At 55.7% G+C, this 13,999-nt stretch overlaps 1 protein-coding gene across 1 annotated transcript; it reads right to left on the bottom strand.

The window, feature by feature from the left end:
- Window positions 1–19: 19 nt before the first annotated feature.
- On the bottom strand, window positions 20–13,689 carry LOC116837956 (trophoblast glycoprotein-like). Its single transcript, XM_032802900.2, has 2 exons — window positions 13,400–13,689; window positions 20–1,610 (listed from the first exon to the last, which is right to left on the bottom strand). The coding sequence occupies exons 1-2, from the start codon at window positions 13,681–13,683 to the stop codon at window positions 773–775; spliced, it is 1,122 nt and encodes a 373-aa protein (XP_032658791.2). The 5' UTR covers window positions 13,684–13,689; the 3' UTR covers window positions 20–772.
- Window positions 13,690–13,999: the final 310 nt, after the last annotated feature.

The following is a 13,999-nucleotide window of genomic DNA, read 5'->3' as shown; positions in this document are numbered from 1 at the left end:
CCCTAGGCGGAGGAGCAGGAGGATAGTGCGCCGCACAAGCCCTTTCACTGCAGGATACTTGTGAAATCCCAGCTGTCCTGCCACTGCGGGCATGGGGCCCCCTAGTGGGCATTCCAGACACGGCCCTGGCTTTTCACAGCTCATTCCCTCCACTGGCAACAGTGGCTTCAAAGCTAAACGAATCATCCCCACGGCTCTCGATCCACCTGCTCCAGGGCGAAGGCTGATCGGCAGCTGGGGTTAGGAAGGAATCTCCCACATACCCCTGAGGTTTATGATTGCGTTAGCTCCAAAGTTTGCATTGATGCTGTAGAAGGGTTGGGATGCTGAGCTAACCGAGCTGGTGGGTTGGTCCCATGGGGCAGTTCTTGTGTTCCCACTGCAGCAACTCCCTGCATTGGATAGAGCCTCCCACTCCAAAAATACCCGAATGGAAGCTTGAAGCCAAAGGGAGGCAGAAATCCCTGTCTTGTGTCCGCTTTATAATGCCCACAAAGAGATCTGCCCAAGGCTGAGTCCCATTGCCAGAGGGGTTCCCCGAGAGCCGGGAATACAATGCAAGAGACAGATCATGCCGGGGGAGATTGCGCCTTCCTCCCCAGCAAGGTCCCTCAAACATGAGAAGAAAAAAGTTCTAACTCTGTCACAAGGAGCATCACAGCTCATCACCAGGCAGATGAATTGGTTCTGGAGATGGGTAGCACCAGGCCACCCCTGAAAGCTCACAAAGCCATCCAAAGAGCCCCACCGTGGGCTCCTGAGAGGAATGTGGTCATATGTCCAAGGTGGAGATCTGGGTGACGTGGGGGTCGGAGTCGATCTCATAACGATAGCGATACTCCTCCATGAAGTTGCGGCAGGCGTCCCGTGTGCTGTTCACCCACGTCTTGATGCCCCTGCGGTTCAGGTAGAGCACGAAGAGGAAGATCACGCCAATGATGCCCAGAACAACGCCCAGGAAGACATAGGAGGTCTGCAGAGTGTTCTTGCTGTGCTGGCTGGAGTGACAGCCCAGCTCTGCCCCGGCCAGGTCCATCAGGGATGTGTTTTGGAGGTGCCGGGGGAAGACACAGGCCAGTTTCTCCACGTCAGCCACCTGCTGGCTCTGATTCAGCCAGCTCACCAGGTCCTCAATGTCGCAGTTGCAGACGAAAGGATTCTCCTTCAAGAAGAGGCGAAGGCGCAGCTGCCTCCCCAACTCAGCCAGCGCCTCAATCCGCAGGGTCTTGAGGGCGTTTAAGGTCAAGTCGAGGTGCTCAAGGTCAAGGCCAGCAAAGGTGGAGTTCTTGATGTCCACCAGGGAGTTGTTCCTCAAGTCCAGGTGCCGGAGGCTGTGGAGGCTGGAGAACATGTCCAGTGGCAGGTAGACTATCTCATTATTGGTCAGCTCCAGCCTGGAAAGGCTCCGGAAGCCACCCTGGACTATGGCAGCTGCCACGGGCTGGATCGTGGAGGAGTTGTAGAATGAGCGGCTCAGGTTCAGCTCCCAGATGGAGTTGTTCCTGGAGTTGAAAGCATCGGGGTAGATGGTAACCAAGCGGTTATTGCTCAAGTCCAGGTAACGTAGGCTGGGGAGGGCAGAGAAGGCGTGTGACTCCACAGTGCTGATCCTGGGGTGGGAGAGAGAAATGGTCATGCTCATGTCAAATATCCCAGGCGACTCAACGGCTCTGATTCCATCCCTTGGCAACGGCCCAGCACCTAGGAACCGGGGCCTTTCACATCTAGGTCGCCCTTCCCATCCAGCTCTAAAGCTCTTTCCACCCCATGACTAGTCAATGCCTGTATGCAATGAGTTTGATGGGTCTCAGTCCATTTCCCCAGGGGCAGGTGTGAATGGGCCCTGGAGAAAGAACTCCCTTTGCACCTCTAAGGGTGTTCCCCTCTGCATCAAGCTGAAGATACATTGGCGAGGCTCACATAGTAGCAAATGGAGGATTTAGCCTGTAGGGATGGCATGCAGCACCGCCTGCCTGCACTAACTGTCCCATCGCATTTAATAAGAGCGCAGGGCCCAGTGGGCTCCGATTTTGGATGCTTTTCCAAACATTGGGTAGAAGACCTACACAATCTCATTAATCACCTGGGGTCTCTCTGAGAGGAGCCTGCATACTCTCAGTACCAACGCTGGGATTCCTGCTTGCCAGGGACACAAGAATCTTTGCATCTTTTCCTTCTTCCACACACACCTGAATCTCAATGGGAATGACTCCAGTTGCAACTATATAGATCCCAAGAAACCTGCTTGTATAAGGACATATTGGTTCTTCCTCTGGAGATATTTCATGCAACAGGTCATATGTGCCCAGCCCCTTGATTCTTCAGTAAAAAGTTTCCTACTCTCACCTTTGCCACTGAGTCACTGTCCGGCCTTGGACAAGTCACATCGCTTCCGCTTGGCCTCAGTTTCCCCATTTGTAAAATGGGAATGAGCTTAGGCAGCTTTGTAAAGTGATTTGAGAGGTGTGGGATGACCACCACCACAGAAGGACTTAGTGTTATTCTGGAACCGTCCCTTTAAGAGAAGCAGAGTTTTAAACACACCCACAGAACCAAATTCCACTGTCAGATGTGCACATGCTGGTCTCCAAAATGCAAATGGTTGTGGGTGGAAACACACCCCTGAGGATCTGCAGGAGTCAGCCACCCTCCAGGAAGGTGATTAACTCCAGATGCTCCTCATCATTCATGCCTCCCGCATGTGAGCGACAAAGGGACCCGGGGTGGCCAAAAGGCCTTTGCATGCACTGTTTCCTCCTCTACTCCTTTCCAAGGGGGATGGGGGCAGGGGGATGGCACTTAGTTTTAAGTCAATTTCAAGAACATGAATTATTCCTGCCCTTAACTGGGCTAACGTTGGGCCCGATCCTGGAAACCGCTGAATATCTGTGGTTCCCGCTGACTTCAATAGGAGTTGAGGATGCTCAGTTCTCTATTAGCACAGGGCCTAGTTCCCCCCACAAAGGAGTTCGCTGAAGGCCCGTAACATTCCTGTGACATCTGGGAACATACTGATCCCAGAGGGGTCTTTCATGTGGATTTGGGATGTTCCTTGGACGATTCTGGTTCCATACAATAAAAACATAGGGCTGATCCTCCTCCCACTCAACTGGGTGTAAATCAGGAGTAACTCCACTGCAGTTAGCCAGGTCACTGGAGAGTCAGGCCTGTTTTCTGGCTGCTTGAGGCACAGGTAACAGTCCCAGTTCCTCATGGCTCATGGGATTATTAGAGGGAAACGAGAGCGGTTTGTCTCAGTCCCACCCTCCCGAGTCATAACCAGACGGAGCAGCTTTCCTGCATGGAGCAGCTCAGGATGGCTTCAGCACTAACACTTACTCTGCAACGCCTGAAATTCTACTAAAGATTGGCCAAAGGCAGAGGTGAGAATGCAACAGACTGGAAATTACTTCTCAGAAACCAAGGCTTGTGTGTGCGGAGCTTTGCCACACACGGGTCCTTTAAATCTGTGTTTGAACCCGCCTTAGAACGCAGCTGCTTCTCTACCCGGACACCTGCAGTCAGACCCGCCTCTCTAGGAAGTTACTGGACCCAACACCTCATCCAGCTCCACTCACTTCCTCCTGATGGACGCCAGCGTAGGGTCTGAATCCAACCCACTCCATTTAGCTACAGGCGAATATTTTGGGGGGCTTCCAAGCGGCGGCTGGATTTCAGAGGTGGGTGAAGTGACCTTATCAGCGCATCGGGAGGCTAACTGACTACGGTTTGTTAGGCACCCCTGGCTCCGAAGGTGGGGTTTTTATTATGCACAGGAGCTATTTTTACAGAACCCAGATGCACGAGACAGTTGCTGGAGGATTCTCTGAAGCTTAAGGTATTCAAACCACAATCTGAGGACTTCAATAACTCAGACATAGGTTAGGGGTTTGTTACAGGAGTGGGTGGGTGAGATTCTGTGGCCTGCATTGTGCAGGAGGTCAGACTAGATGATCATAATGGTCCCTTCTGACCTTAAAGTCTATGAGTCTATGAATCAAGGGGGATCGTGAACTCTGAGCAAAGCACCCCTCCTACTTAAACAGACACAAGGAACAGGTTCAAGTCTTTCTGCCCCAACTGCCAAGATACCTAGTAGCTCAGGCACTGGCTTAGACAGAACTAGAGCCTAGAATTTTGATGAGAGGCCCCGATTCTGCTCCCACAGAAACCAATGGCAAGATGCACAGGGTACGTCTAACTGCAGTTAGACCCCCACGGCTGGCCCGTGCCAGCTGACTCGGGCTAAGAGGCTGTTTAAATGTGGTGTAGACCTTCGGCCTCAGGCTGGAGCCTGGTTTCTAGGACCCTGCAAAGTAGAGGGTCCCAGAGCTTGGGCTGCAGCCCTAGTGTGAACGTTTACACTGCAATTAAACAGCCCTTAGCCTGAGTCAGCTGGCACAGGCCAGGCAGGAGTGTCTAAACCCAGCTTTAGCCCCTTTGCAGGGTTTTGTAGCCACTGTGGGAGCATATGCAGGCCCACCCAGGAAGGAGAAGCTATAGCAAGATTTCGGCCTAGACATTAAGCCACCCAGCTGCCTAGTCCAGTTGCTAAAGAAATACTCCAGGAGCTTCACAACACCCACAGAGACAATCACTGGGGCAGTCCTCTGCACAGGTCTCCATTGCTTTTGCAAGCAGATCCAGCACCCTGCCTGCACACAGCAGAGGAGCAAGGACACTAAGCAGCGCTGGCAGTTGGTGTTAATTTCTTTGGTAGATAAATGGGACACCGGGAACTGGGAAGCAGGTTTTGCTTCCTTACTCCGCTGGGTATCTGGAGATCATGGAACTTGCTTTATTTATACTGCAGTGGTGCCCAAAGGCTCTAAATCAGAATCAGTTGCCCATGGTGCTAGGGGCTGTACAGCACATAGGAAGACGTCGTACGTGCCATGAAGGGCTCACAACTAAGGGCCTGATCCAAACCCCACTGAATCCACAGAAGCCTTTTCACTGACCTCATGGGCTGCAGATCACATTCCAGGCGCAGGACACAGATGCTGCTTCCCAGTCGTCTTTTCGCAAGGTTGCGTGTGACGCGAGAGCCGTTTGACAGTATTAAACATGCCACACTATCGTCAGCATGATCACGGGAACACACTCCCTCGCCTGCCCCGTCCCCAGCCCAGCCTGGTTCTCCGGCTGAGAGTCCCATCTCTGCCACAGAGCTCGCATCACAGGAGGATACTACTAAGGAGGCTTCTAGCACCTTTCAAGGAGTTCTGCAAATGCCGATGCATTACCCCGCACAATCCTCCTTCAGCAGGAAGTACCATCGGCCCCTCACCACCATCCTGCAAGAAGGAAGCTGAGACCCAGAGAGTAAAGCCAAAATGAGAGGCTACTTCTGAAAAAAGGTAGGTGGCTTGATTGGACAGTGGCTTACCCAGGGTAGCCACCTGGCTTGGATGGTTTAGACACAGCGAATACTGCATCTGGGTAGGAAGTTAGACTGGATGACCCTGGCAGTCCCTTCTAACCCCATGGTTCTATGATCCCAGTGAAAGACCCAGGAGCTGGGCTCAGAGTTCCTTGCCCCAAGCGAACTAGCTAGCTCTGGTTTGCCAGAGTGCCTCAAACGCCCACACACCACACGGAGAGTGAATAGAGACGCAAAAGATGGTAATAAATTCCAAGGCCTTTGTATCATCCCCCTGCCGGAAGGGTAGGCACAGAGTCTGGCTGGGCAGCAGCAGACCTGGCCTGGTTTATTTTAGGGGGCTAGCTAGCCTTCTCCAAAGATCACATTGGTGGGGTGGAGCAGGGTCACTCATGAGTGGTGGAAGCCCACCCCCCAACTGCCTCTGTGTAAGCAAATGCACTGCAGTTTTGCCCCCCAAACAGGCCAGTGGCCGCTGAGAGTTGCCCCAGGGCTGAGCTGCAGATGGCCATCTGCTGCAGAGGCATAGTAGGTTCATTGCTCCACATCACACACCTTCTCCTTTCCTTCTCAGTCCAGCGCCGGATCCCGAAGCTTCTCAGGATCATGTGCTGGTGAAAGGTGCTGGAGGATGAAGTCTTCTATCCAGGGGAACAGCGACAGGATGGACAGCAGTGCCAGCCCCTTGCTCCCCACAGCCTTGCCAGCATGCCTTGGATCTGAGCCAGAGGGGGCGCTAGTAGGAGGAGAGAAGAGCCCATGGTCCAGCCAGCCTTGGATCCGTTGGTTGATGGGGCCTGTTAGTGCCAATGGGCAGGTGGTTTTAGTGATGTGGATACTTGCCCACTTGGGACAGAAATCACTCAGACTCCATCTGCATCAGCCACTGACCGGCCGCCTGACAGTACAGCCTGCGCTCACCAATGCTGGCTGTCTTAGGGTTAGAGATCCAGGCTTGCTCGCCCATTGCCTAGTCCACAAGCCAGTCAGTCCCAATCAAAACCCAGGCGCCAATTCCCAGGCAGTGGTACCGACCTCCTCCCCAGCCGGTCGCAGAGCACTGGCAGGTCTCAGCCGAGAAAGAGAGAGTTTCCCACAGCATAAGCCCCGCCAGGGTCTGTTTCCAAGCTGCATCGCCTGTAAGCTTGTTGCCATGGCAATGTCAGCACTTCTCTTTCCCTGGCAGTGGGGTGAGAAGCGCTGATCCAGTGGAACCGGCCAGGTGGGAGTGACACAGAACACGGGGACCAGGCACCCGTCACACGCGGCTGACCAGAGCCTGGCCTGCACTAACCTAGCAGAGGCAGGTCCCAAGTCATGCTGAAATCTTCCTCTCCCTGCTGAACACACCTGATCTGGCAGCGGATACCAAAGGGATCTTTTAAAGAGGCCCATGCAAAGGAGGCTGACTGATTCAATGATCTAACCCATGGGCTTTTCTCCTCCGAGGGCTGGCTTTGAAAAGTCACTGAGGACACAAGTGACATGAGTTGGATGGACTCAACTCAGTTCCCAGTGTATTTTGTTCCGATCACAAAAATCACCAGTCCAGGCTAAAATGGGTCAGGACTGAAGTGCACCAGCAGAGCTGCATGTGGGGAGCCCAGGCCCAAGACTGAGGGGAGAAAGGCCAAGAATAAGGGCCACATGACGCCAGCTCCAGCACCACTGCCGGTGCCAGAACATGTCACCGCTCAGTGGGCCCTGACACATGCTCAGTGCAGAACAGCTCCGCCAGGGCAAGCAAGATGTCTGCCCCAGAGGCATCCTGGGTAACAAGGAATGCCATGAGAACAAAGCCACTTCCCAGACCTCCTCCCGAGTTCATCTGAACCAACAGTGTGGCTGGAGTGAAGCGTTGGTAAGAGACGGCAGATATTCCCCGCTTGCCTCCCAGCTCCGTTCCCTGCAGATGGCTTTCACAGCTGCTCCTGCCTTTGTCCGAGCCGGTGAGAACATGGGAACTCAGCTGAGGGGCTGGGTGAACAACAGGGAGAGGCAGAGGAAAGGAGCATTGAGAGGAGGTGGCCACCATTTCCAGGGAACATCTGCAGCCATCCCTGCAGCTCCTGATCGTGGTCCTGTAACTCCACAGCTAGGGCTGGCCTGAGGACGTGAGCCCCTCACCCCCAAAACCAGGGACAGGCGCACCCTACACAGGATGATGATAACCAGGGAAAGCTGCAGCCATGGGCTCCTCTAAACTCTGCCAGCCTTGCCTGACACTATTCTAAGCACTAGGTCAGGGACAGGCAGGACGTATCAGCCCAAAAGCCTGGGGCACTGGAGAGCTCCACGCCAGAGCTTGGAAGTGGAGCTGGTGCCACGCTCTCTCCTGCAGTCCCTTCGCCTCCATGCTGCGGGAGATCCTGACCCCAATTTACTGAACGAAACCAAACAGCCCCTGGCTCTTCAGAAACCCGCCAGTTCTGGAAAGGCCTGGCAGGCCACAGCTGCGCCGCAGGGTTCCAGTGCCTGGTGGGAGTTCAAAAGCAGGCAATGGCTCTGCTCACTAGACCTCACAGCCCAGTAGGGATCACTGCACTGGCCAGATGCCGGTCCACCCAGGCAGCATCTGGCAGGTGCCATTAGAGGTGAAGCACCCAGGCAAGCCTCCCCTTCCCCTCTGCCCCCTGCATCATCAAGGCTAGCTCTGTGCCTTGCTGGGACCCCGTATGGAAGGGGAGTTGGAGCGCGGATGGCAGAGGTGGTCTGCATGTGGAAGGGTTTATACCGCCCCAAATGACGTCTGCTCAGAGGGGAAGCTTACCTCAGTGCCTGTGCCTACTGGTTACTAGCACCTTCCCCTGAAGCACTGGCAGATGAGACTGGCTTATGTGGACCACAGTCTGCTCCAGTCTGGCAGTGCCTTGGCAAAAGAGCTCCTGGTTTCCCACCTGTTTTCACCCTTCCATACTGAGACTCAGGGACCCCTGTAAGGAGTCTTCCTCCCTAGGATGCGGGTTTGCATCCAGCCAAGCTTGGTAGTGACATCTGACAGCATTCAGCTGCTGGCATGACACGAGTTGGTGGATCTCAGCCCAATTCTTTCACAAAACCACTAGTACAAACGGGGCCTTGCTGGCTGTCATGACGAACAGATCAAGGAGCAGGGACAATCTGTACACCCTTTACCATGCCTGAGACTGGCAGGGTAGCTGGCTTCCGCTGCTGCCTGCTCGGGGGCTAAATCAAATGCTCCAGTCTCCAGGGCTGTCAATGCCGCACTAAATTCACTTCTCCTGCACTGCGCAGGCCTGTCCCTGTAGGTAACACTCTAGGAAGTGAATGCACCTGATTTTCACTCCTTTTTGTCCATCTGCTACAGACACCACCCACCTCTGGTCCACGCACTCTCTCTGGCGCAGATGGCCAAGTCCCAGCATGCGCAGACGCTGCTGCTCAGAGCACAGCCGTATAAGGCATCCCTATTCGACGTCCGCCCGAGAGACCCCCTGGAAGCACTGCCAAGGCCCCTCAATCAGCCTCTTCAGAAATACCAGGTACAAATATTCACAACCCACAGTGAAACCGGCACAGGACCAGACCCGACAAGCCAACCCGAGTCTCAAGTGACCCCGCAAAGTACTTGCAGTATCTCTCCCGGTACAGAGCATTGGAAAGGACAGACTGGATCAGACCCACGTGCCAGCCAGCCCAGTATCCGGCCTCTGACAGCAGCCAGCACCGACTACCTTGGACAAAGGTGCAAGAAACTCTGCAGTGGGCTGTTCTAGACTAACCTGCCCACAGAGGAAATTTCTTCCTAAGTCCTTAGATTAGACCAGGAGTCAGCAACCTTTCAGAAGTGCTGTGCCGAGTCCTCATTGAGTCACTCTAATTTAAGGCTTCGTGTGCCGGTCATACATTGTAATGTTTTTTAGAAGGTCTCTCTCTGTTTATATTATATAACTAAACTATTGTCGTATGTAAAGTAAACAAGGTTTTCAAAATGTTTAAGAAGCTTCATTTAACATTAAATTAAAATGCTGATCTTACGCCGCTGGCCTGCTCAGTCCACTGCCAGCCTGGAGTTTCCGTTCACCTAGGCCGGCAGCAGGCTGAGCGGGGCCGGCGGTCGGAACCCCAGCTGGCAAGGGACCGGCAGCCAGAACCCGGGGCCGGCAGCGGGCTGAGCGGGGCCGGCGGTCGGAACCCCAGTTGGCAAGGGACTGGCAGCCAGAACCCGGGGCAGGCAGCGGGCTGAGCGGGGTCGGTGGTCGGGACCTCAGCTGGCAAGGGGCTGGCAGCCAGAACCCGGGGCCGGCAGCGGGCTGAGCGGGGCTGGTGGTCAGGACCCCAGCTGGCAAGGGGCTGGCAGCCAGAACCCGGGGCCGGTGGTCGGGACCCCAGCTGGCAAGGGGCCAGCAGCCAGAACCCAGGGCCGGCGGTCGGGACCCCAGCTAGCAAGAGGCCAGCAGCCAGAACCCGGGGCCGGCAGCGGGCTGAGCGGGGCTGGTGGTCAGGACCCCAGCTGGCAAGGGGCTGGCAGCCAGAACCCGGGGCCGGTGGTCGGGACCCCAGCTGGCAAGGGGCCAGCAGCCAGAACCCAGGGCCGGCGGTCGGGACCCCAGCTAGCAAGAGGCCAGCAGCCAGAACCCGGGGCCGGCAGCGGGCTGAGCGGGGCCGGTGGTCAGGACCCCAGCTGGCAAGGGGCCGGCAGCCAGAACCCGGGGCCGACAGTGGGCTGAGCGGGGCCGGCGGTCGGGACCCCAGATGGCAAGGGGCCGGCAGCCAGAATCCAGGGCCGGCAGCGGGCTGAGCGGGGCTGGTGGTCGGGACCCCAGACTGGCAGTGGGCTGAGCAGCTCAGCCTGCTGCCGCTCAGCCCACTGCTGGTCTGGGGTCTCGGCCTTGCCCACATACAGTGGGTACCTACATTCCCTGGTTCGAGCCCATTCTCTTCCTCTCTCTCTGCACTGAGTGGAGGGTGGGAGTCCACTGAGCACAGGTTTGGGGGTGAAGGAGTAGGCTAGGGGTTGGGGTGTAGGGTCTGGCCAGGAGCTAGAATAAAGGAGGGGGCTCAGGGTTGGGGCAGAAGGTTTGGGTGTGGAGCGCTTACCTGGGCAGCGCCCATTTGGTGTGAGGGCTGCAGGTGGGAATGTGAGGGGGGTGCAGGAGCTCCCATTTGGTGCTCAGGGTGAGGGTGCAAGAGTCAGGGCATGGGGTATGTGAGGGCTGGGAGCATGTGAGGGGGGTGCAGGAGTCATGGCATGGGATGTGGGGGGGCTGGGTATGTGTGGGAGTGCTGGAATCAGGGCTGGGATCGTGTGGGGGTGCAGAGGTCAGGGCACAGGGCTGTGTGTGTGTGAGGGGGGTGCAGGGATCAGGGCAGGGGCTTGCGGTGTGTGTGGGGGGGTGGTAGGGCAGGGCCTGGAGCCCAGGAGTTGGGACTCCTGGGCTCTGGGAAGGGTCTGGTGTCTGACACTTAGGGGAGGAGTGCTGGGAGCGAGGACTCTGGATTCTTAGGTTTCCAGCTGGGCTCTAGTTGTTTGAGGGGGTCGGGGGCAGACGCAGACTAGGGCTTCGGACTCCTGGGTTTTGCCCTCAATGCCAGAGGGCAGAGGGGTCCAGTGACCTGCGGTGGGGAAAGAGGCGTGACCCAGCTGTTCCCAGGGTCCAGCCAGGCAGCGAGCCACAGCCCCCAGGTCTCAGGTTCAGGCTGTGGGACGCAGCCTGCCCCAGGACAGAGCCGAGCTCATCCCAGCACCGGGGCTCAAACCCTGAGGCAGCCTGCCTGAGCCCAGGGAACGGAGCCGGCTGTGCTCGGGGCAGGCAAATGGTACAGCTGGGACCCAGGACCCTTCCCCACTTACAGGCCTCGCGGACGCTGCAACTCCTGTGGGGCCAGGTCCCTTTTCCTGTCCCTGCCGGCGGGGCCACTTCTGGGGCCGCTCAGCCTCCGTGGACACCAGGTAGCGGTATGGACACGCTAACCCGGAAACACAACCTCCCACCAGAAGTGACGGAGGTCAGGAAAGCATGTGCAAAAGCCAGCGGGAGGGGCAGAGAAGAGCGAGCCGGGCCGGGCAGGATTTTTAATGGCACGCTGCTGCCTGCCGGGGGGCGGCCGCTGGCCCTGCTCAGCCCGCTGCCTACCTGGGCAGGCTGAGCGTAGCCGGCGGCTGGGACCCTGGCAAGCAGCAGCGTGCCATTAAAAATCAGCTAACGTGCCATCTTTGGCACACATGCCATAGATTTCCGACCCCTGGATTAGAGGTCGGTTCTTTCCTTGAAGCATGGAAGAGAGAAGACTTAGTTATAACAGATATTGACTCTGCTAGGCACAGACAGGTCCTGTGGTTCCCTCTGGCTCCTGGACTAGCAGTTTGTGCTGCTAGTCACCACACAGGGTCTCCCCAAGTTCTGATCTGGACCCAACAACTGTGGAAGGACATGCTCAGTATCCTCCAGTACCCGGCCCAAGCTCCCAGTAGAACTATTTTAAGGCCACTCCTTTGCCTTTGGATTTTAACAGTTCATGTCACTTTCACAAGAAGTTTTTCTGGTGGAAGCCTGCAGGAAAGTCACATTAGAGCAGCTCCGCACCCTTCAGAAGCCAACTCATCCCCAGCAAGGCTCAGCTAATGCTCTGCCTTAAATCCGTCACAGTGCATGTGGCAGGGGTCTCCAAAAAGCAGCATGCCCTGCCTGCCATCTGTACACCAAGAGCTCCCAACACACTGAGTGAAGGACAAGTTCAGATTTAATTCTGCACGTGCCAGCTTCGCTAGGCTCATCAGACCTTGCGGGTGGTGGGAAGTAGGACTCAGGCTTCCCATTTTTACCACACTGATCTGGACTGCTAACTGGGTTTCCTGTACACACCAAGGTAAAATGAAAGATTTCTCAGCATTGGTCCTAGGATCTCTAGACACAAACAGCCTCCTGAATGTGCTCTGAGGGTCCAAAATCCAAATACCTCCCAGAATGCTGGACTGCCAATGGGCGCTCTGCAAGGCCAAAGAGAGCTTCACTTTCCTATGGACTCACTCATCAGGACTGAGCCCTGTGAGCTTTGCCACACTCCATGGGAGCCCCATTTCTCTGGCTCAGGAGAGCGGGAGACGAAGATTTCCCCAGTGGGATCCAGCAGCACTTTTGATATTTATAACAATGGGAAAATTAGACATTTTCATGGGACTGAGGCTCAGAGCCGCTGACTCCCCTGAGAGAGAATTAAAGGTTCGGGAGCAGCTCACTGCTTGGTGCTCAGGTTTCTAGGTGTGAAGACTCAGACCCATTGGAAAAGCTGGAGTGCAGCAGAAGCCTCTCTCCTAGCTGAGTCAGATGCAATAGTATCTTTATCAGCTGCATTATGGTGCTTAACCTCTCAGGTCTGCTTAGCCCGTCCAGACACTCAGAGGTCAGCTCCTCGTGTTAATTCAAGGGGTGAATGGGCTCTGAATGCAGCAAACCCAGAAGGAGACTAAAGGCACTTGCAGATTTCCCACTGGATGCAAATGGAGGTAGGGTGGGGGTGTACATTTACAACATACATATTTCTATTGTATAAATATGCACTGGCCGGGGTGTACAGTGCCAAGAAGCTACAGCCATGACCATTTACAAATAAGTTACAGATACCGGAATAACCATGCCAGATCAGTGCTCCAGCTAGCCTGCTGCGCCATCTCTGAGGGATGCTTCAGAGGAGGTGCAAGAAACCACGTAATGGGCAACTATGGAATGCCCTGCCCATACGGGAAGTTTCTTCCTGACCCCCGCCAGTGAGCAGCTGACTCATGCCCTGAAGCATGAGCGTTTAGATCTCTTCTGAAATAAACCCACCTTTCCTTATGCAAGGGGGTTATGTGGATGTTCACTATTGATTATAAGCATTTAATCCTTTTTGGAATCCTGCTAAGCTTCTGGATGCAGGGGCATCTTGTGGCAGTGAGATCCACAGTGCACAGTGTAAAAATAAAGAGTATTTCCTCAGATGGAGGAGAGAGAATTTTACGCTGCCCTAAGCACCATCTCCCAGCCCAGCCTCACGGGCAGTCTGGGGCGTTACCTGTTGTTAGCCAGTGAGAGGGTGACCAGGTTGGGCAGCCCCTGGAAGTCCTGGCTGCTGATGCGAGCAATCTGGTTGCTGGTGATGAAGAGGTTGCGGGTGTACCCGGGGATCTCAGCTGGAACAGCGCTCAGCTCCTTCAGGACACACTTGACAGTCCGGGCTGGTTCCGAACACTCACAGGGGGCTGGACACGCCTGGCAGGCAAGCGGGGCAAGGAGAAGGCTCAGGAGCAGAAGCCCCCAGGACCCCAGACTGGCAGGGGGGGGCTGCCGGAGGGACATTTCCAACACGCCTGCAGACAAAGGGGGGCCACTAGAGTCCAGCATGATGATAAATGAACCAACCCACCCCAAAGCCTCCTCTGAGAGCTGTTAACAGAGACATGGCGCTGGCTCAGCCCAGAGTCTGTGCAGAGACTCTGTACCCCAGACCTGGGCACTGCATCCTGGTCAGCACTCCCTGCCCCCGGCCCTTAAGCAGTATCCCATCCCCCATGATCCTTCTTCCCCTCTTTCATATACCCCCATGATCTCTATCCTCTCCACACCTCTCCCTTAGAGCCCCCTTGCTCCCTCCCCGCCAGGCCCTTGCACCCCC

Source organism: Chelonoidis abingdonii, chromosome 25, assembly GCF_003597395.2.
Source record: "Chelonoidis abingdonii isolate Lonesome George chromosome 25, CheloAbing_2.0, whole genome shotgun sequence".
Classification (NCBI taxonomy): Eukaryota; Metazoa; Chordata; order Testudines; family Testudinidae; genus Chelonoidis; species Chelonoidis abingdonii.
The sequence above is the reverse complement of the archived record's forward strand: the minus strand, read 5'-3'. Positions and strand labels throughout refer to the sequence as shown.